The 22,878-nt window shown below is 44.5% G+C and overlaps 1 protein-coding gene across 1 annotated transcript in view; it reads right to left on the bottom strand.

Annotated features, from left to right (window-relative positions):
* The window catches only part of DENND2A (DENN domain containing 2A), a 104,333-nt gene that overhangs the window by 24,587 nt on the left and 56,868 nt on the right, over window positions 1-22,878 (bottom strand). The window contains exons 6-13 of the mRNA XM_007466620.1: window positions 19,248-19,448; window positions 12,836-12,929; window positions 12,324-12,374; window positions 11,031-11,218; window positions 6,477-6,586; window positions 5,458-5,527; window positions 4,279-4,356; window positions 509-649 (exon numbers count right to left, since the gene is read on the bottom strand). Coding sequence (XP_007466682.1) covers window positions 509-649; window positions 4,279-4,356; window positions 5,458-5,527; window positions 6,477-6,586; window positions 11,031-11,218; window positions 12,324-12,374; window positions 12,836-12,929; window positions 19,248-19,448 — 933 coding nt within the window. The remainder of the gene's footprint in view (window positions 1-508; window positions 650-4,278; window positions 4,357-5,457; window positions 5,528-6,476; window positions 6,587-11,030; window positions 11,219-12,323; window positions 12,375-12,835; window positions 12,930-19,247; window positions 19,449-22,878) is intronic.

The raw sequence follows: 22,878 nt of genomic DNA on the forward strand, positions 1-22,878 counted from the left end.
AACTGGAGACTCAAGGCTGAATGGGATCTGCCCTCTGATATCCACAGAGTCACACACAGGGAATGGGAAGGATGAAAACAAGCTCTGGCATCAAATCCCAGCCCAGCCAAGGAAAGGGACATGCTTCAAAGTCTAGGATGAATAAAAAGTAGTACCTGAGCTTTTCTTCCCTGAAAAGAATCTGCTTTACACTATAAAGTGGTAGAGTTGATGCAGACCAAAAACCTGAATAGGTTTAAATACGATTTATGAAGGTAGTAGGCTAATAAGAGAAGCTAAAGATGTTCACTGCCCTGGCACAGTTCTGAGCCAGAATCCTGGGCTGGATGGACTGGACTTAGGGTGGAATTTATGATACTCTTAGAAATGGGTGATCTGGGCCAGGCTGAGGAGCAAGAGGACATCACTGAATGTGACAGCCCACTGGAAGCCAGCCCCTGGGACCACTGGGACTTGGCCACAGTCTGGGCTACTCCCCCCAGGACAGGAAAGGACTCTGATGGCTTACCTCAGTTCCTGATCCCGGCAAGAAGTTCTTGACAACAATGGTTTTGCCCAGGGCTGGGAAAGGGGCTTCCATGACGCTCCTCATGAGAGGCTGGACCAGGGCAGGAGAGATGCCTCGTCGTTTTTCCACCTCATCCAAGATCTGCAAGGCGCAGAAAAGCAGCTCAGCTATCCTGAAGTCAGGTCATCAAGGTGTAGCTCTGTTCCAGATGAAGTGGGCCTGCCATAGAGGCTGAGGAATTGTGGGGAAGCCCGTTGTCCTCATCAGGCCAAACAAAGTCTCTTTCACCTTGTGTGTTAGGGCCCCAGTTCTCTCCTCTATGCAGCCCCTCTTTTTCCACGTGACTCTGTAATTTCTCCCACTAAAGGGGTGAAGTATAGTTTCTTGCCCCCTTGACTTTGAAAACTGTCCTGTTTGTCACACGGGTATGGCCATGTGACTTACTGGATTGATATATGCATTCTCAATGGGAAGAACAGCACCCACAAAGAGGTAAAAATTCGTTTGGGGGTTGGTGGTGAAAAACTTAGATATTGTGAGGGTTTATAGCCTTCTAAGGTGCCATAGTACATAAACAGATATGCGATATATCTATGGAATTAAAATTTCTCTTGGGGGGGGGTACTTCCCTGGTGGCACAGTGGTTAAGCATCTGCCTGCCAATGTAGGGGACACGGGTTTGAGCCCTGCTCCAGGAAGATCCCACATGTCGCGGAGCAACTAAGCCCGTGTGCCACAACTACTGAGCCTGCGCTCTAGAGCTCACAAGCCACAACTACTGAGCCCATGTGCCACAACTACTGATGCCCGTGCGCCTAGAGCCCATGCTCCGTAACAAGAGAAGCCACCGCAATGAGAAGCCTGCGCACTGCCATGAAGAGTAGCCCCCGTTCGCCACAACTAGAGAAAGCCCGCACACGGCAACAAAGACCCAATGCAGCCAAATAAATAAATTAATTAATTAAAAAAAAGTTTCCCTGGGGAGTAGCCATTTGGGCAACACAAATCAAAACCAATGAGATACCACTTCATACCCATTAAGATGGCTGAAATAAAACACAGGTAACAGGTATTGGTGAGGAAGTGCAGAAACTGGGACCCTCATACACTGCTGGTGGGAATGTAAACTAGTGAAGTTTTTCTTTTGAAAACAGTCTGGCAGCTCCTCAGAAAGTTAAACATAGAGTTACCAAATGACCCAGCAGTTCCATTCCTAGGAATTTAACAAAGAGAAATGAGAACATGTTCACATGAAAACTTGTACATGAATGTTCATAGAGCATTATTCATAGTAGTCAAAAAATGGAAATAACCTAAATGTCCATCAACTGATGAATGATAAACAAAACGTGATATTCATATAGTGGAATATCATTCAGCCATAAGAAGGAATAAAATACTGATACGTGCTACAACATGGATGAACCTTGAAAACACTGTGCTAAGTGAAATAAGCCAGACACAAAGGGACAAATAATGTATAATTCCACTTACATGAGATCCTAGAGTCGAATTCATAAAAGAGACAGAAAGTAGAGTAGAGTGGTGGTTGCCAGGGGCTGGGGGAGGAGGGAACACAGAGTTAGTGTTTAATGGGTACTGAGTTTTAGTTTGAGGAGATGAAAAAGTTCTGGAGATGGATGGTGGTGACGGCTGCACAGCAATGTGAATAAACATAATGCCAATCAATTGTGCACTTAACAATCGCTAAAATGGTAAATTTTATGTTATGTATATTTTAGCACAATAGAAAGACAAAAAATTAAAAATAATTCCATGGAGAGGGGAGGCTATTGAGAAAAAAATATCTAAAAAGGCTGCTTAGGGGATCAATAATGAGAAAAAGGTTGAGGACGACTGTGCCAGCAGAATGAGGCAGAAGTGACAGTGTGCCAGTTCTAAGCCCAGGCCTTAGGAGGCCTGCCTTATGTGTTTCTGCTCGCCCTCTCATGCCCCTGCCACAGCTACAAGAAGAGCATGCATGGGACAGCTTACTGTCTAAGGGAGGTGACAGATGTGTGAGCCAGACCCGCACCCAGACTTGCAGCCTTAAGCACAGCCCAGCCAGCCTAGATCAGCCAACCCCCAGCCTACTAGCAGCACATGAGTGAGCCCATGGAGACCGGCAGAGCCGAACCCCAGCTGCCTGCTCCTCCGTGAGAGTAAATGATGGCTGCTTTACGCCACGGTGGTTTGTTACATAGTATTATTGTAGCAATACTTCTGCCTTTCTTCAGAGATTCTGAGAGCTGTTCTTATCCATGATTCCTCTTTCTGTACTAAAGGACAATTTGCCATTTTAGTTATCCTTGTCCCTCACCTAGAAATAGCTTGAGATTTTGGAATCATTTAGCCAAAGCTCTGTCTATGGTTCTATGCTGAATATTTGCTGTGTGATCTTTGGCAAGTCTTCATACTACAGTCTTAAAACATATGCTGTCACAAAACTGACATGAAAATGCAGGACTGTGCATCACACGAGTATGTGAGGATGTTTACTTGCTCCGCACCCCCTGCCCATGACATAGCAATGCAGCTTATGTGAACTCCAAAGCTGCCACTGGGTGCTGGGCTACCTCACATCAGCTGTTTACTCCTAGATTCATAAGCATTCTTACAACAACAAGGGCTATGACCTACAGCCTTATTTCCATGTTTAAACAAACCCATGTTGAAGACTGGCATGAGCAGCAATGCGTATCTGTGCTACAGCTTGTAAATGACTGACTTTAATGTACAATGATGACCACTTCACGTGGAGTGGAGGTAAGACCATGACTCAGATTTTACACTGATAACATTAATTACCTCCGACTTGCATACAAGTTCTACCGTGGCAAGAGGTCACGCTACATCAGTGTAATTCAGGCTTCCTCTGAGTTCAGGAGAAGGGTGGGCAGGAGGGAGACTTTTGTTTCGGAATGCTTTTAGGGAGTGTTGCTTACATCCGTGAAGAGCAGATGTAGGACTTCAATTCTCTAAAAGAAAGCTCAGACTGAAATACGTGCTCAAGAAGGATTTTAAAAAAATTTATGGAGGGACTTCCCTGGCAGTCCAGTGGTTAAGACTCCAGGCTTCCATTTCAGGGGGCATGGGATTGATCCCTGGTTGGGGAACTAAGATCTGCATGTGGTGTGGTGTGGCCAAAAAAAAAAATTTATGGATTATATATTCAGGTCTGGTTAACACAGGAAAAAACGTTGAATTATACCTAACTTTTGAGATTGGCATAATATAGCATAGTAATTATCTCCTACACACCATTCCGGAATACTTGGGTGGGTAAGCCAATTCACCACGGCAATCCCTATGTCTTGATATATTGGCTCATTTTCCAAAAAGAAGGACCAAATTATACTAAGATTTTGATAGAGCAGTCTTGCGATAACAAATCTTGCACACACACAACAGATATATACACACACGACACATATACACAACACATAATGTGACAAAAGATAATGCTTAAGAGAAGGAAATTAAAACGTATGGAATATTCTGGGGAGATCCTCTGCCCCTCCCATCCTCAACTGCAATGACTTTGACCTTCTCCCCTCCCCCACTTTCTGGGCCACAACCTTCATCAACTCATTTCCTGTCTTAAAGTTTAGAGAATAGATGAGGCTCAAGGAAGGGAGGAGGAAGAAGTGGGAAGGAAAACGGGTGGGGGAATAAGAGGATAAAAGTCACACGAGTTAGGGTGTCTCCTGTGTCCTCCTGGGCCCTGCCCTGCATTCCCTCCCTCCCTTCTCTGAGGCCCAAGTCCTCACCTTCGAAAAGAGGTTGAAGCATCCCAGGCGGCTCACGATGCAGTAAACTTCAGGGAGACGCTTTCCTTTGCCACCAGGCTTTTTGGAGTGAAACACAAGGAAATCATGAGTGTTACCAATCTCAGGGGAGGAAAGACCCTAAATGTTTTTAACATGGTGGCTATTGTTTCCATACACCATAGCTTTTGAAAATCAGCGAGGTAAGCAGTTACCAATACCCCGTCTTATAGGTGAAAGCACTTCTGGTTACGTAGACATATTTTTTAATTCTCCCAAAGGGACCAAATCAAGAGTGTTGTGCACATAGCAGGTGCTCAATATGGCCTATAGCACCATAAAATAAGGAATCTTAACTTGTTTACCCATATCACTGTAACTCCTCTCAAGGAAATTATTTATTCTTAATCATTATTATAATAAGTCCGAATGAGAAATCATTTCTGAAAATCCTTTTTGGAAACTGACTTTTAATTTTCAAAACAAAAAAGGAAAACAATCTCAACACTTAAACTCTAAAGTAATTATATCAACAAAATTTATTATTCCATTTAACTTTTTCGATTATTATCCATACTTTTTATTCACTAATTACTAAACAGCCACTATGTGCCATGCATTATTCTTGACTATATTAGCCTATTTATAAAAAGACTAAAATGTACTCTCGTTGGAAAATGATTTGCCACTACAGAAGATCGTCCCCAAAATGGGCCTCAAAAAGACCAGTTCTTAAATGTTTCGGCATAATCATTTCACTGAAATAAGTTTCTGACTTTTATAGGTTAATGTTCTGAAGGAGACACTTAAATTATTTGCGTCATAAACAATAAAGCCACCCTTCTTCTGCCCTAACAACTATTATGAACGTTCTCTGTAAGCTCTCAAAGCCTGTTTAGCACACTTTATTAGGAAGGACATTTGGTTTGAGGAGAGAAAGGTCATTTATTTGGCAGGGAAAACAATGGAGAAAGTATTTTCTTTCCAAAGGAGACAGACAATGTTCCCGTCTACCAGTAAGACTCACGTGGACCCCCAAATATTCCTCCCTGTTTTTAACTGCCCCGGTGAACTTGCTACACCTCCTGTCCCTTCTCGTGTGGCACGTGGTGAGTGAGACCTCAGGAAGCCAGCGCCGGCTCTGCACAGAGCTCTTGCTGCCTGAGAGCAGGACGTACTGACCAGCAGTCTTCGGCAGTAACCGAACCTCCTGCTCCCATCTTCTCCAGTTAAGACAAACGAGAATGTTTCACTGTGGTTGGGAAAACGAAAGCGCGTTACAAAGCAAAACAATACCAAAGTCACATTGCGTTGAGCAACCAGGGGACATTCTGGAGGAGGCTGTCAAAAAGGGCTGCTCGCTGTCTGGCTTGTCCATCTCTGGGCTGGGGCTCCGGTCACCTACAGATTTGGAGTCTGTGTCAGGGACAGGAAGATCTAAAGTGTCGCTGTGTCCTGAGAGGAAGTGAGGAATTTTCTTTTCACCCTGAGCCCTCATATAATCCTATCACCTGGGCCATCCCATTGCATGCACACAGCAGTCATTATTTGAGCCCGGGAGTGAGGTGGCATCTGCTGATCTAGGGATGTGCCTCAGCGAGGGAGCAGTGGAAGAGTAGGACACTTCTGTGCCCCTCTCGGAACTGCCCCTTGTGTGGCTCTCCTAGGCACTGTCTGTGTAGGCCAGCCCGAGGCCTGGACCGTCCCTAAAGACTGCTGGGCCAACTTCAAGGAACTCAGTATCCCTCAAACACTTAGGATTTGGAGCCTCCTGAGTTTGGTCAGTTACTGAAACATCTGATAAAAAAATACTGGTATCCAACAACATGGGTTAAAGCAGAAACGTAAACTTATCACAATCCGAGTAACAGCTGGATGGGCTACTGAAGAAATGTTTCCAGAGCACTGGACAAGTATTAGTGACGGGCAATGTTTTCCTAGGCTATGAATTACCTTATTGCCCATCACGTCAGCTTATGAAACACACTCCCAGGTGGAGCGGGAGATCTGGGAATCTGCATACTTAGCAAGGTGATTCTTGTCTTCAGGTAAGTTTTAAAAACACCTGTGGAGGAAATTGCTACACTCGGGCCCACCAGGATCACTTAACAGTAGGACCGACTTATGGGGGCTACCATCTATGACCCCCTCTAGTTCTTGCTTTAGTCTTTGCAGGAGGGGAGGGGGATGCCAGCACATACCTGGTAAACTGCTGGACAGGAGTCCAGTCCTTGGCGTCAGGGAAACAGAATTGGGGGATAGCCTTCAGCTGGTCCTCAGCTTCTCTCATGAACTTGAAAGACCTTTCCAACTGCAGGGAGAAGGGCGAGAGAAGATTGGAGAATAAACCCCAGCACTGGAGAGTGAGGCAGATGCTTGGCAAGAGCACATCTCCCACCTTCCTGAAGTCATGACTGCCACCTTAATCTCCACTTTGAGGAGGGTTTGCAGCTCAGTCTGCTTAGGGCTTTTTGTCCCCAGGGCAGTTCCAACTATAATCTTATGGGGGAAATGAGGAGAAAAAAAAGTGTGCTTTAGAGAAATGTTCTCTATGCAGAACATTCTGGAATGTAAGTATTTTAATCAATAAGGAAACCCTGTCGTAGCAATCCCTTCCAAACCAGAGACTCATGAATCTGCAAGGCAGAACCTCAAATCGTCTTCTGACCTCTGGGCCCAGGCAAATGCGCCCCTCCTTGATCTAGACAAAGACATTTTACAACACTTTTTAGTGACTACATCCAGCTAAATTATATTATATGGTGAAATTTAACTCATTTCAGGAAGTCTTTGAATGTCAGAACTAAAGGAAAACTAGACATCATCCAGCCTGACCTTCTTACTTTAGAGATAAGAAAATAAGCCCCGGGAAGTTAAGTGATTTGTCCATGATCACCCAGCTAGTATGGAATCTAGTAGAGAATCAAAATGGTCTTTATCTCTAGCCTGTCTTTCTCTCTCTGATTTATCTGACATATCACAGACTGGATGAATATCATCTCATTTCAAAATGGAATGAATCAATAAAGTCTGATTTAGAGATGATATTTAAAGCCATGAGTCTGCTTGTTCTGTGTCTGAACAGGTTACCTGTGCTAAAAAAAAGCATCCCATTCTGTTGGACAGCAATGCACATGCAGTTAACCATACTGTACTGTACACATGGAGATGTTGGGATGGTGAATTTTATGTTATGTGTGTTTTTTTTGGTCTCAATTGAAAAACAAAGGCACTCTAGGTATAAGTTTGGGATACAAAAAGGAATAGTTTATAAGTTAGCTTATAAATTGGTACTTCTAATGTGTTGGGAAGAATTGTTGGCTTTTGTTGTGTTGTTTATGATAGGTTTACACTTGTTAAATTTCCATTATAAACAGTTAAAGAAAAATAAATTATGCTAAAATTATCTTCAGTCATTTGAAATATCAGATATTTGAAGTGAGTGGAGTATGAATTTCTAAAGTTATGAAATTGTAATGTCTAACCTAAATTCTTACTGTAATATTTTCCATAATTTCTTATTTTGTTTCTCATAGTTTGCCATTGGCCTCCACCTTAAACCAGGCTGGCAGAGAGTTTCTGACATCTGCAGGCCAACAGTACCTTTGACTCCTTCACAGAGGATCTACAAGCCTTCCCAAGGCCATGAAACGTCAGAGAAAAGAGGTCTCTGGAGAGCATCCAAAGGAATAGAGCACCGGGCTGATGGCTTTCAATTTGAAAACCCACTTCTAGTATGACTCCCCTTAGGCTAGATCAAATTTAACTAAAGCTGCTACTACTATTAATGGTTGAGACAGCTATCAATGAGTGAAACACAGTCACCATATGTAGACTGCAAGCCAGTCATTAATTGTCCTTTAGTTTTTCTTCTTCAGAATAAATAGTCACTCTTTCTTTTCTGTATAATTGTTCTCTCTTCTATCCATGACTCAGAGGATTCCAAATGGTCCTGGAACAGTCTTTGAGTTGATAATTCACTAGCTCAGACTGTTGCCAAAGCAATAATTTTTGATTACCCTTGGACAGTCTTGCAGACAAGCAAATACCAGCTGGGTGTAGTTGTTGGAAGGGGTCATTAATCAGCACAGAGTGAAGGACCCCAAACTATAAATAATACAAAAGAAAGGAACAATGACATTTCTCCACAGTGGAAACAGCATTAGAGAACTGAAGCGTAGGCCTTGTAGAGAAATGAGTTCTAGCGCTTTTCAACGTGGCCCAGTCACCATTTGGATGAACCCACCCTCAGACCACATGCACGATACCCAAAAATATGTGTATATACACATGTGCTTACACACACTGTCATCAATGTATGAGTTATCAACCCGTATGTGCACATACATGCTCTTACATGCACAGGAGCACATTTATAGGAAGTGGCACACAGAGATCTCTCTTACAAATGCAACCAATCACAGATGGCTGGAAAACAGCCTGACCTCCATGAGTTGTCATAAAGATAACTGCAAGATATCAAGCATCTTAAGGGAATACAGCAGGCATGATCTCTAGTGTGCAAATATGGAGTGTAAACCTTGATTAAAGTGGCTATAGGGGTGGAGGATAAAATTCATGAAAAAGAGTTAAAAATGAGGAGGCAGAAGGAGAAAAGGGGCCTTCTGACAGAGGGAGCAAGTGAAGGAAAGGAGATATAAAGTAGCCTGGCATGTGCAAAAATGCATATAAAGGATGATCAGCGTAACATTAAAAATACATATCTAAAGAAATACTGGCAGCAAGATACATTTCCAACAGAAAGAGAGTGGTTAAATAGATTAGGGTAGGGGATTCCCTGGTGGCACAGTGGTTAAGAATCCGCCTGCCAATGCAGGGAACACGGGTTCGAGCCCTGGTCCGGGAAGATCCCACATGCCGCGGAGCAAATAAGCCCGTGCGCCACAACTACTGAGCCCGCGCTCTAGAGCCCGTGAGCCACAACTACTGAGCCCGCGCGCCTAGAGCCCGTGCTCTGCAACGAGAAGCCACTGCAACGAGAAGCCCGCACACCGCAGTGAAGAGTAGCCCCCGCTCGCTGCTTCGCGTGCAGCAACGAAGACCCAATGCAACCAAAAATAAATAAATAAATAATTTATTAAAAAAAAAAAAAGATCAGGGTATACCCACATAACGCAGCATTATGTAATTTCAAAAATGATGTTTTAGAATTTGTATTAAATATGTTTATAAACAATGACAGGTTTCTAAAACGGCACGGAAATTACACAATGTATGTTCTCAGTTTTGTAAGAAAATTATACTATGAGAAAAGACTGGAAGAAAACACAATAAAATGCTAACAGTGATGATCTCTGTGGGATTAGAGATGGCTTTTTTCTTTATACATTTCTGGATTAGTCCCCCTTTCAACAGTGACTATGCAACTTTCCACTCAAAAAAAGTTTTAATGTGATGTCTAAGAGTCTGGAGATTCCATGTTGGAAACTCAAGCATTCAATAGCTAGGTTGATTCATTAATTCATTCAAAAATTAACACTTTTATTCCTGGAACACTGGTTAAGTATTGCTATATGTATAACATTGTGCTACGCCCCAAAGGAAGTAAATAAAATAATAGGACAGTCCTTCATGCATTGGTGCAAGTGTGGTTCTCAACTAAATATGGGCACACCCATAGCACTGGGGTTTACAGACCATCATCCCTGGATCCCAGATAGAGGAAGTGGAATAAGTGCTGGTGTGGAGGGCTGGTGCCTGTGGTTTATTTCAGTTATACATATTTCCATCCTAAACTCCAAGCAGACGACTTGATTGCTGTGCTGGAACCCAGTGGGCAGGACAGAAGGAAGGCTGGCCCGAGAAAGGAGAGGGACAGCTGGAACCTAGGTCTTGGTAGATGCTGGGATTATGCTTGGGTGGTGGCAGCAAAGGGAGGCCCTGATGGGACTAGGACATGAGCGCCCTCCCCTGTTCCTGCATCTGCGCACCTGCACTGTATGAACTGTACAGAGACTGTCACATTGTACCTCATGAGTCTTTGTAGGCTTATCTCATGCCCTCCTATCAGAGTGTAAGCTCCGTGAGGACAGGAAACACATTTTGCTCATCTTTGTAATACCCTGGGGCCAAGCAGAAAACAGCTTGAAAGTAAAACGGTCTCAGTAAATTCTGGCTGAACTCAATTAGAATGTGGTGGAAGCTCTTTATTACTGATGTCAAAGGCTAAGAATAATTTATATATTCTAGGCCACGTCATTTTCGGCTTTATTGAGCGCCATTTCATTTTAGGAGCCATAATTTAATATATGGTAAAGCCACATCCACATAGCCATGACCCATGTGAGAACAGGACAGGATTCTCGTGCATACACACATACAGAGGCACACAGGGCACGTAGGGGTGTGTAGCAAGGACACAAACATGACAGTCCTTAGGGAGAGTTGTGCGGCTGATGGAAAGAAGCTTCTAGGACAGGTTGGGAAGAGACGTGGCTGGATAAGGAGACGGGGAGGATGAAGAGGATAGTACAGTCAGCACAGTGACCACAGGAAGGGGGTAAGTATTTCTGTCCCTGCTTTGAGTCTTGACTCTCGCATCTCCTTGGACCTTGCAAATTCTCCAGCAGCGGTTTTTTTCATTTGATATACCTTAATTAGGACCCATTTTTGAAATTCTAAGCACTGAATGTTCCTTGGGCTCCTGTACCTCCCTGAAACCGTGAGTACCAATAAGATTTTGTCAAGAATGCTGCAGTCCCTGGCAGGCTGCAGATGCCTGGCCCACCCTGTACCTTCAGAGGGAACTGCTGGGTGAGTTCGGGCACATAGGCAGCGCCGGCCTGCTTCTTGTGCAAAGACACGACCACAAAGTACTCGAAGAGCTGCCTCTCCTGGTACTCGACGAGCTCCCGGTCCAGTGATGGGTATCTTAGAGCCTGCTTCAGGCGTGACTTCACATTGACCAGGCGCTGGCTGTGGGCTACAGAGGGAGGGAGGGAGGGAGGGAGGGAGGGAAGAGAACGCCTGAAAATGACTCACCCCCAATGTGGAATTGCACAGAGCTGCAACACGTTGTGTAATTCCTAGCTCAAAGAACTTTTTCTAATCCTAAAAGACTGTTCCCACATTTAACAAATTAGTACAAAGCTCTTTATTTGGGATTCTTGCCAGAGTTCTAGTTGGAGCAACACCCGCCGGGCCACCAGGCTAATCGGGGTGCAGGAGCCTGGAATGTGGGATCTGCTGTCTGGACTTAGGGCAGCGGCTTGAGTGACCCTTGGGTTCCTCTGTCAGATGGGGTGGGGACTCCTCCCTTCACTCACTTCCTTCATCTTTCAGTTTGGGGGATGTGACAAAATCCAGACCCTAGAGCTTTTGGAGCTGGGAGCTTTGAAAACATTCCGTGTGGCTCAACTGGCAGAGACCTGACTAACTCAGGAACCCCATCTGCCTTCTCTCCTGCCACCATTCTGTGCAATGGAAGTGACTGGCTTCATTCCAGAGGTGGGAGCAGGTGGGTGCTGGAGGCAAATGAGGCAGGGCCACTGAGCAGATGGGTCCCCATCACCTCACTGAGCAGCCCTGGACTATGGCTTTCTTTGGCTTCCCCCCTAGGGTCTGAAAAGTTGTGGAAAACTCACTGAAGCCTAGACTGAGATCACCAAATTTAGATCCACAGGGACCAATAATTTCAGCGACTTCATTTGACAGATGAGGAACTAGAGGCCCTGGATCTCAAGTGATTTCTTCCAGATCACAGAGCCAGGAGTAGGGCAAGAGCCCCAGGTCTCTGGAGTCCCAGGCCAGCACACTGTACCTTACACAGGTGTGAAAAACACCTATGACATAACGGAAAGGCACAGGAACGGGGTGTCACTGCAGTGGTAGCCACCCTGGACTTCTAGAACTGAGCTGTAGGCTCAGGGACCGAACAGGCCCACTCTGGCCAGGCTCAGACTTCCACGACTTGCCCAACAAGCTCGTGCAAGGCCACTGTGATCCGTCCCTCACACTGAACAGGAAGGGCTACCTTCGCAGCTTCTCAGTCACCTGCATGCGCCCTGCACAGCAACTGCTCTTCTCACCTTTCAGCTTCTCCTCGGTGTCACTGTCAGACTCACTGTTCTCATCTGTCACTAGACAAAAAAACACAACAACAAAAGGAAGAAAGTTGCAAGTGTGGGTTTTTCTAATGTGGGAAACTTTTTATATGTGGTAGCACAAATCCAAGACTTCTAGTTCAGAGGGGCTGTCTTCTTTTTGTCTATTTAAATGTAATGGACAAGCTATGTTTTTGTCCAACTACATGTGTTTCCAAATTAATTTGGCTTTAGTTCAGATGGTACCTATATAAATACAGCAAAAGGTACTGGCCCCTTTAATGTATATTAAGCAAAGAAGGTTGCTCCCACGGTGAGGTCAGAGCACGCAGCCCTAGGCTGACCTGATGGATACACAGGGAGACAGGATGGTGGGGGGCCATTTCCAAAGCCCCCAACTTGTCCTTGCTGAGTCAAGCCCAAACAACAGGAAGCCACTTCTAGGAAGATTCTGTTTTCAGATTCTTGGGGGAGAAGGGCTGGTGGCGGGGCCCTACCTTTTCCTGAGTTGCTCTCCGTGGACTGGGACAGCCTCTTCACCCGTTTCTTTCCTCTCCGGGCCTCATAAATGGCATTGATTCGCAACACCAGCTGCCAGACACGGGGAGAAGAAAAGCCAGGGTGAGCAGTCTCCTCCCTGTGGCAGATGGGATTCCTTTGCTGCCCATTCTCTTTTAGGAGGGTGGCGGGCCAGGGAAAGGGGGTGGGGGAGACATTTCCCACTGGCCCGCCGGCGTCTTTCAGTCATTCCTCTGGGCCAGATAGAAGCATGACTGTCAAGAACACTGAAGGATGCTGCCAGCCTCACTGATGTATGGGCGGGTGTCGTCTGAATATGCTAACGCAGCCAGCTGAGACACAGAGGGAGACGATTTCATTGGCTAAATGGTGTGATGGCTGCCCCCCCCCCAGCCCCCCCACCCCCCGGCCCTGATAGTGAAACGTAACTGTGGTTTGGGAAGGAGCTTTTGCCCCCAAAGCAAAACAAGGAAAGAAAGAGACAGAAAAAAAGTGTTCCCAGGCAGGGCCCCTTTCATAGGCACCATGCCAAAGAGTGTCTGAGCAGCAGGAAGGGACCAGGCACTGCGGTGGCTCTTGAGTCCGAGCTCAGGACTGCAGGGAGGAGTGCCGTGTACCGGGCACACCGTCCTTCCTGCAGAGGACACACTGGCCGCAGACTTGCTGAGGCCTTTCATGACCTCTCTGGCGCTCAGAAGCCGAGCTGCTCAGCAGACACCTTAGTAAGCAGCACATCCTCCAGACTGACTATAGCAGAACCGTCTGGTGATTGAGGCCCTGGGTCACTTCCCCTCAGGCTTTACAGCACCACCTGCAACTTTCAAGAGAGGAAGCTTCCTGGACTTCCCTGGTGGTGCAGTGGTTAAGAATCCGCCTGCCAATGCAGGGGACACAGGTTCGAGCCCTGGTCTGGGAAGATCCCACATGCCGTGGAGCAACTAAGCCCGTGTACCACAACTGCTGAGCCTGTGCTCTAGAGCCCACGAGCCACAACTACTGAGCCCACGAGCCACAGCTACTGAAGCCCGTGCGCCTAGAGCCCGTGCTCCGCAACAAGAGAAGCCACCACAATGAGAAGCCCGTGCACCGCAATGAAGGGTAGCCCCCGCTCAATGCAACTAGAGAAAGCCTGCGCACAGCAACGAAGACCCAAGGCAGCCAAAAATAAATTTAAAAAAAAAAGAGTATAAGCTTCCTGGATTCCACCTGGTTGGGAGAAAGGGAAGTCTACCCATGCATAATCGACACAAACCAACTAGTGACTTTAAAGGAGAGCTGTCTGTAAGTTGCTGCCTTGAAAGGTTGAAAATTCTTTCATACATTGGGAAGAACAGGAGGGGGTATGCTATGGTAAACTGGGTGATGCGTACCCATCAGGGACAGTTGCCAATACCCACCTCTGCCCCCTACTCCTCGATCCCCTCCCTAAAGTAGTTCACCAGCTCCTCTCTACAAGCACTGGCCCACCAGAGAGGAGGGTGGCTTATTCTCAAGGCCTCCTTGTGGCCGGTCTGGGTTCCATCCCCCCAGCTCTGCGGACTCTCATGGACACTGCCCTGCCGGAGCCTTGGCCATCTGCGCCCTCTGGCTCCTGACGAGAAGCGCAGCCCTGGCCTTGCCAGCTCCCGGTGTGAACTCCTCTTCTCTAACCATGAACCTGACCCGACTGAAGCCTCTGCCTTCACCCCCAAATCCCTGCCATGTGGCAGCTCTTTATATTTGCTCTCACGAACCAGCCATCTCCTTGAGAGCTCACACCCCTGAATTGGCCTTCTTTTCTTTTCCCGCATGTTCTAACTAGTGGGACGTAACACTAACCCCATTTCCCATGGAAGAAGACACCGTATCAACAGTATTGTTCACAACGACCAAGAAGTGAAAACAACCCAAATGTCAACTGATGGATGAATGGATAAACACAATGTAGCATGTACATACAATGGAATATTATTCAGCCTTAAAAAGGAAGGAGATTCTGACACATGCTTCAACGTGAATGAACCTTGAGGATTTCATGCTAAGTGAAATAAGTCACAAAAGGACAAATATTGTATGATACCACTTATACGAGGTACCTAGAGTAGTTGAATTCATAGAGACAGAAAGTAGAATAGTGGTTGCCAGGGGCTGGGGGGAGGGGGGAATGGGGAGTAAGTGTTTAATAGGTGCAGCGTTTCAGTTTGGGGAGATGAAAAAGTTCTGGAGACGGATGATGGTGATGGTTGCAGCACAATGTGAATGTACTTAATGCCGCTGAACTACACATTAAAAAATGGTTAAAACGGTAAGTTTTATGTTATGTATATTTTATCACGATTTTAAAAATACAGGTAGGGCTTCCCTGGTGGCGCAGTGGTTGAGAGTCCGCCTGCCGATGCAGGGGACACAGGTTCGTGCCATGGTCCGGGAAGATCCCACATGCCATGGAGCAACTGGGCCCGTGAGCCATGGCTGCTGAGCCTGCGCGTCCGGAGCCTGTGCTCCGCAACGGGAGAGGCCACAACAGTGAGAGGCCCACGTACCGTGAAAAAAAAAAATACAGGTAAATAAACAAATGAGTTGCTAGGTCAAATTGTTTTGGGAGAGAAGGAAATTTTTAAACCTTTTCAAAATCTCCCCCCAAAATATCCAAAAATTAACTAGAAAGAAGACATTTACAATATAGTTAATATCCTTCCATTTGTTTAAATAATCTGAACACTAGACTGTAAGCTCCATGCAGGCAGGAATTTTTGTCACTTTTATTTACTGCTGTCACAGTACCTGTATGGGATGGAGCAGGGCCTGGCACACAGTAGGTACTCAATAAATATTTGTTAATTATTAATTTGTTGAATGAATACTGAGCATCTCCTATGTGCAAGGGATTTTGCTAGGAGCTGTGAGGGATAAAAGGATATATGGGACATGGCACACGTTCTCAGCGAGTTTACAAGCTAATAGGAAGGACGAAGGTGCATTCATAACTATAAGACAATTCATGAGTGCTATGTAAGTAGTATAAATAATATGACAGAGAAAGTTTTTCTCATTTTAAATCAGGTCATGGAGTAAGGGGAAGCCATATATATACTTCAGTTAATAAATCTTTGTTCCTTTTTATTTAAAAAAAATTTCCCCAGGGAGAAAAACTTAAACAGGCTTTCACATAATTGAACTTTAACAGGAGATAAGTTTTGTTGTTTTAAAAGTGTTCTGAAAAAAAAACAAATAAAAGTGTTCTGTACTAGAAGTATTGGCCTTTTTAGAAACTTTTTTAAAGTTGAAAACAAACATTTTTAACTATAAGCTCATTTGGAAGACAGTCTGTTTCAGACAGAGAGTAATCTGGGACCTAATTCTGCCTATGATGGCTGCCTAAGAAACAAAGGATTCGGGCTTCCCTGGTGGCGCAGTGGTTGAGAATCTGCCTGCTAATGCAGGGGACATGGGTTCGAGCCCTGGTCTGGGAGGATCCCACATGCCGCGGAGCAACTGGGCCCGTGAGCCACAACTACTGAGCCTGCGCGTCTGGAGCCTGTGCTCCGCAACAAGAGAGGCCGCGACAGTGAGAGGCCCGCGCACTGTGATGAAGAGTGGCCCCCGCTTGCCACAACTAGAGAAAGCCCTTGCACAGAAACGAAGACCCAACACAGCAAAAATAAATAAAAAATAATTAAAAAAAAAAAAAAAAGAAACAAAGGATTCCACATAAACCTGCTACAGTGCTGAGGGGGAGTTCACTTCTCATTATAAAGGACAGCACAATGTTTCATGAAACCTAGGGACATCACACCACTGTGTAATTAACTGCTCCGTTTCAGCTGCCACGTTAATGAAGGTACAGGGTTGCTAGGAGAATATAGGGAAGGACTGTCTCTTTCTCTCTCCCCTCCTCCACTGGGACCTTCATTCCTTTTAGGGCTGAGGCGGGAGAAATCAAGGGAAGCATCCATACTTCCAGAAGGGACTCGTGTTACACGTTACAGCAGAGGCAGCTGAAGGAACACCAACCAACCCATTAACTGATGAGTTGTGAGTAGACCATTAAGTCCTTCTCGCTAGATAAAAACACAAAAGCAAGGGTTTTGGATAGCAAACGCTTTAAGGTTCCAAAACCTGGAAGTCATGAATGTGCCTGAAAAAGAAACTTTGACTTCAAGTAAAGGATTCAAAGCATTTGGAAAGGACAAGCCTAGGTTAAGATTAAGTAGCAAGTGATAGAACTGAGGATTCATGAGACTTCTAATAGACTGTAATGAGTCATTTTTAAAGAAATATTTATTTATTTATTTATTTGGTTGTGCCGGGTCTTAGTTGCGGCAGGCGGGCTCCTTAGTTGTGTCATGCAAACTCTTAGTTGCAGCATGTATGTGTGATCTAGTTCCCTGACCAGGGAACCGACCCTGGGCCCCCTGCCTTGGGAGCACGGAGTCTCACCCACTGTGCCACCAGCGAAGTCCCTGTAATTAGTCATTTGTTTTCTTTTTAAACATTCCTTTGAAGAATTGTGTACTTCACCTTTATGACTAAAACTGTAATAAGATTTTGTTGTTGTTGTGAAAGTGACAGGTGAAATATGCTGATTTTTCTCCAGATTTGATTACACCTGCCAAACCCTACTTGAGTAAGTGCTTGGGCACTATGTAAGTGGGGAAAGTCACTTCAGTTTCAGGCAATAAAGTAAGAGGGAACAAACTGCTGCTTGCAAGTTAAACTCATATGAAGTGGCAGAAATAGTTCTACCTTTATCTCCACCTCTCTATTTTTATATAAAATATGCACACATATTCTCTTCCCCTCAATCTCAAAAAATCTTTTTTAAATATTAAAATAGTATAAAGGGGGAAGTGATGGGTAAAAGCGCAGGGGTAGAAGACAGAGGTTAAATGCTTATTAAGAGATACATAGTCAAACTTAGAGTTGTATCAAAACTCTTTTGAACTCAGCTGATTCATTTGACTGTTCCTGTTTAATTTGCTAAAATAACAGTGAGGCTGTATAGATGTTCACAGCCACTTGTAATTATTTCACTATTGCAGGGTTTTGACATTACACGTATGTGTGAGTCATGCTAGAACAAGAAGAGGAGAGTTAAGACAGCGACTGAAAGACAGACAAAGGGAGACAGAAAGCGGTTCCACCAGGGGCGAAGGAGACTGGGATCCATGTACTAGTGGGAGCTCATTCAGCCAGCATCCAATGATCAATATGCAACCTGCACTGTGCCCCAGGTGGCCCGAGGCAACCAGGAGAGCAGGAAGGGGAATGAGGCCTGACTCCTGCCCTCCATCAGCAACACAAAGCAAGACATCTTCTCCCCTGTTCCACCTGCAACCCCACTGCTGGGCTGCAGGTGATAGGTCTTCTCTTGCCCACCTGAGCCTAACTGCCCTTACCCTTCAGAATGCACTTTTTTTTTTTGGCTGCGCTGTGCAGCTTGGGGAATCTTAGTTCCTTGAGCAGGAATCGAACCCGTGCCCCCTGCAGTGGAAGCGTGGAGTCTTAGATACTGGACCTCCAGGGAATCCCCCAGAATGCCCTCTTGATTGTCCAGGTGACTTAATTTCACTTGAATAAGAATGTGGGGGGCAGGGTGATATTATGGCTCAAAACACTGATTAACCAAACTGGGTCAGGAGGGACTGGCTTGTGAAAATGTCCCTGGACTTTCAGGTCAACGGGTCACTTTGAGAAATCTGATGAAACCTACAGACAACCCACCCCCTCTTCCTTTTATCCCCCCAAACTCATCCATACAGTTTTACATGATTTTGTGGGTTTCATGATCCCCTAAAGTCCATCCATGGACTCTGAAATGAAGAATTCTTGCTCTAAAAGTTCCTGAGGGAAGTTGGTACCAAAGTGGCCAATGAAGAATGACAGGCACTGCAGGGGTTGGACTGAGCAAAGGAAATGTAACAGCAACAGCGGCCACATGAGATGCACATCCAAGCCCTTGGGCACGTTTTGCCTTTGGGGCTGAAAAGAGCCAGAAAAGATGTATTTTTGACAAGTGCTCCCTCGGAGCGCAGGCTCCATGTGGTGCCACCTCTGCAGTGGGAGGTGACGGAGTCTGAGTCAGAGCACGAGGGATGGAGCTCTGCTTTTTGAGGCCATGAAGGAGGGAGATGCGGCCCTTTGAGGCTGGGTACTGGAAGCACAGGTTGGTATCCTAAGAGTGATCAAGGTAGGGAGAGGGATGGCTGAGAGGAAGGCTACAGGACCACCACAATTACTCTGACAAAGGGCCAGATATCTCAGTCTGCTGGCTTCACCGTGTCTACCCGGCCTGTGCTGAAGCAGGAAGAAGGGACCAGTGATTTGATCTCTGCCCAGACTCCTCTGCAGCCTTCCTTTGCAGGAAAGCGGGAGTGCACTTCTGAACACGAAGCTTGTTGCAAGCCTTACCTTGGGTATCTTTCTCTTCTTCCTGCCGTTCTGTGGGTCTCCGAGGTTAAAGAAAGTGTCATCAGGGCTGCTGGGGGTGGAGGGAGGGCTGATTTTAGAAGGGGACCCAGTGCCATCCCGACTCAGCTTCCTAGTGTCCAGCAGTTTGAAGTTCCTCCTTTCTGAATTTTGCCGGAAAAAAGCAGGTTTGGACAAGGACTGCTGTGAGGGGAGAGGAAAAAAGAAGAGTAAATAAATACAAAGGGACTAAATGAGAGGTAACTGGTGGTGGCAGTGATGGAGACCAAGAAGATCAAGAAGGGAAGCTGGTCTATGTTCCCAAAGGTATGTTGAGTCTGCCTATGCTATTCTTAAGTGCTCAATAAACACTTATCATTCAATTATGGAAAATGAGCATGATAAAGGATGCAAGTCTAATCCAGTCTCTTTTTAGACAAGTGGGAACTCACCTAGCTCAATCGCTTACTTTACAAATGAGGCTTTCTGATACAATGTACCGCGAGTTACAAGACCTAAGCATAGCTTTGTCCCTGCCACTGGTAAGCTGAGTGCCTTCTATACAAGGAATTTCACTTCTCTGGGCCTCAGTGTCTTATTTCTAAAAATGAGTTGCTTTAAGGTCAAAAGGCAAATAAAAAACCAATTTAAAAAATTTGCGACTTATAGAATTCATTTTTCTAATACATACTACATATTAATGAGAAGAAGACTAACAACTCAGAAGAAAAACAAGCAAAAGATGAGAATCGAAAGTTTACAGGAAAGGAAATATAACAACTTTTATATATATATAAAAGATTCTTAGCTTCAATCAGAAAAAAAAAACATTAAAACTCCACTGAAGAAACATTAAAAAAAAATTTTTATTGGAGTATAGTTGATTTATACTGTTGTATTAGCTTCTGCTGTACAGCAAAGTGAATCAGTTATACATATACATATATCCACTCTTTTTTAGATTATTTTCCCGTATAGGTCTCATTATACAGTATTGAGTAGAGGCCCCTGTGCTATACAGTAGGTCCTTATTAGTTATCTATTTTATATATACTAGTGTGTATACGTTAATCCCAATCTCCCAATTTATCCCTACCCGCCAAACCCCTGGTAACCATACGACTGTTTTCTACATCTGTGACTCTATTTCTGTTTTGTAAATAAGTTCATTTGTACCTTTTTTTTTTAGATTCCACATATAAGCAATATAATATTTGTCTTTCTCTGTCTGACTTACTTCACTCAGTATAATCTCTAGGTCCATCGATGTTGCTGCAAATGACATTATTTCCTTCTTCTTTATGGCTAAGTAAAATTCCATTGTATATATGTACCACATCTTTTTTTTTAAAAATTAATTAATTAATTAATTTTTGGCTGCGTTGGGTCTTCGTTGCAGTGCGCGGTCGTCTCATTGTGGTGGCTTCTCTTGTTGCAGAGCATGGGCTCTAGGCGCGCAGGCTTTAGTAGTTGTGGCACGCAGGCTCAGTAGTTGTGGCACACGGGCTTAGTTGCTCCGCGGCATGTGGGATCTTCCTGGACCAGGGCTTGAACCTGTGTCCCTGCATTGGCAGGCGGATTCTTAACCACTGAGGCACGAGGGAAGTCCCCCACATCTTTATCCACTCCTCTGTCGATGGGCATTTAAGTTGCTTCCATGTCTTGGCTATTATAAAGAGTGCTGCAGTGAACATTGGGGTGCATGTATCTTTTTAAATTATGGTTTCCTCCGGGTATATTCCCGGGAGTAGGATAGCTGGATCATAAGACAGCTCTATTTTTAGTCTTTTAAGGAACGTCTATACTGTTCTCCATAGTGGCTGTACCAATTTACATTCCCACAAACAGTGTAGGAGGGTTCCCTTTTCTCCATACCCTCTCCAGCATTTACTGTTTGTAGATCTTTTAAATTGTATTTATTTATTTATGGCTGTATTGGGTCATCGTTGCTGTGCACGGGCTTTCTCTTGTTGCGGAGAGTGAGGGCTACTCTTCGTTGCGGTGCGCGGGCTTCGCATTGCGGTGGCTTCTCTTGTTGTGGAGCATGGGCTCTAGGCGTGTGGGCTTCAGTAGTTGTGGCGCGTGTGCTCAGTAGTTGTGGCCCACAGGCTCTAGGGGCGCAGGCTCAGTAGTTGCGGTGCATGGGCTTAGTTGATCTGCGGCATGTGGGTTCTTCCCCAACCAGGGATCGAACCCGTGTCCCTGGCATTGGCAGGCGGATTCTTAACCACTGCGCCACCAGGGAAGTGTCTGTTTGTAGTTTTTTGATGATGGACATTCTGACTGATGTGAGGTGATACCTCATTCTAGTTTTGATTTGCATTTCTCTAATAATTAGTGATGTTGAGCATCTTTTCATGTACTGAAGAAACATTTTTCACTCAAAGATTAAAAAATTTGATAACTCACTGTATTGATGAAAGTGAGGGAATAAAATCACTTTCATACACTGTTGGTGGGAATGGAAATTGGTACACCTCTACAGAGGGCAATCTAGCAGTGTCAACAAAAATACAAATACATATATGCTTTGACCCAGTAATTCCACCTGTAGGAATCTGTCCTACTGATATGCTCATACTTATGCAAAGTTATATTGTACAAGGAAAGTCATATTATGCAAAGTATACCGTACACTGTGCCATGGTTTGTAAACACAAAATACTGGAAACAACCTACAGGTTCATCAATGGAAGCTGGTCAAATTATGGTACATCCATAAAGTAGAATACAATGCAGGTATAAAAAAACTTAATGGACTGGTATGGAAGGTTCTCTCATTTATATATTGTTAAGCAAAAAAGGTAAGGTGTAGAATAGCTGGTATAGTATGCTGGTGTGTGTGTGTTGGGGAGCTATTCTGCTGGTATAGGCATAGGACAGTTCTGGAAGGATACACAAAAAACTAACAGTGGTTGCTCTGGGGAGAGAGATAGGGGTGAGATAATTAAAGACTTTTCATTGATACTTTTCATACTAAAATTTTGAATGATATGAATGTAATAACTACTCAATAAAATAAGGAAAATTAATAAAGATTTTAAACAACTTTGACCACGTGTTCTCTAAAGGTACTTCCAGATGCATGTTTTATGATACCATAATTATAGCTGCAATGTCTCTTTTTAAAAATTACCTAATGAATTAGATGAGATAAAGGTATCTAGCAGAGTACCTGATACACAACAGGCATTCAGTATAAGTTTTTCTTTCTTACGACATCGACATTTTTTCATACTTTAATGTTCTAACTGCATTTTTCTTTATTATATTATGTTCTTTTCCTGTTTATTCTTTGGGATCCTAGTGTTTTTATTATTATTTTGGATGAGCTCCCTATATAGAACAGATATGAACTATTTGTCAGTTTTGCTGCAGGTGTGTTTTTCCCATGTGATTTGTTTGTATTTTTATTTTGGTTATGTGGAATTTTTCACATAGCATTTTTTTTTTTTTGGCCTCACTGCTTGCAGGATCTTAGTTCTGAGACCAGTGATCAAACCCAGGCCCACAGCACTGGAAGGTTGGAGTCCTACCCACTAGACTGCCAGAGAAGTCCTCACACAACATTTCTATGTATGAAAATCTGATCATCTTTTCCTTTGTCATTAATTTACTCTCTTATTTCTTTCCC

This window comes from Lipotes vexillifer, unplaced genomic scaffold (assembly GCF_000442215.2).
Source record: "Lipotes vexillifer unplaced genomic scaffold, Lipotes_vexillifer_v1.1 scaffold71, whole genome shotgun sequence".
NCBI classification, from domain to species: domain Eukaryota; kingdom Metazoa; phylum Chordata; class Mammalia; order Artiodactyla; family Lipotidae; genus Lipotes; species Lipotes vexillifer.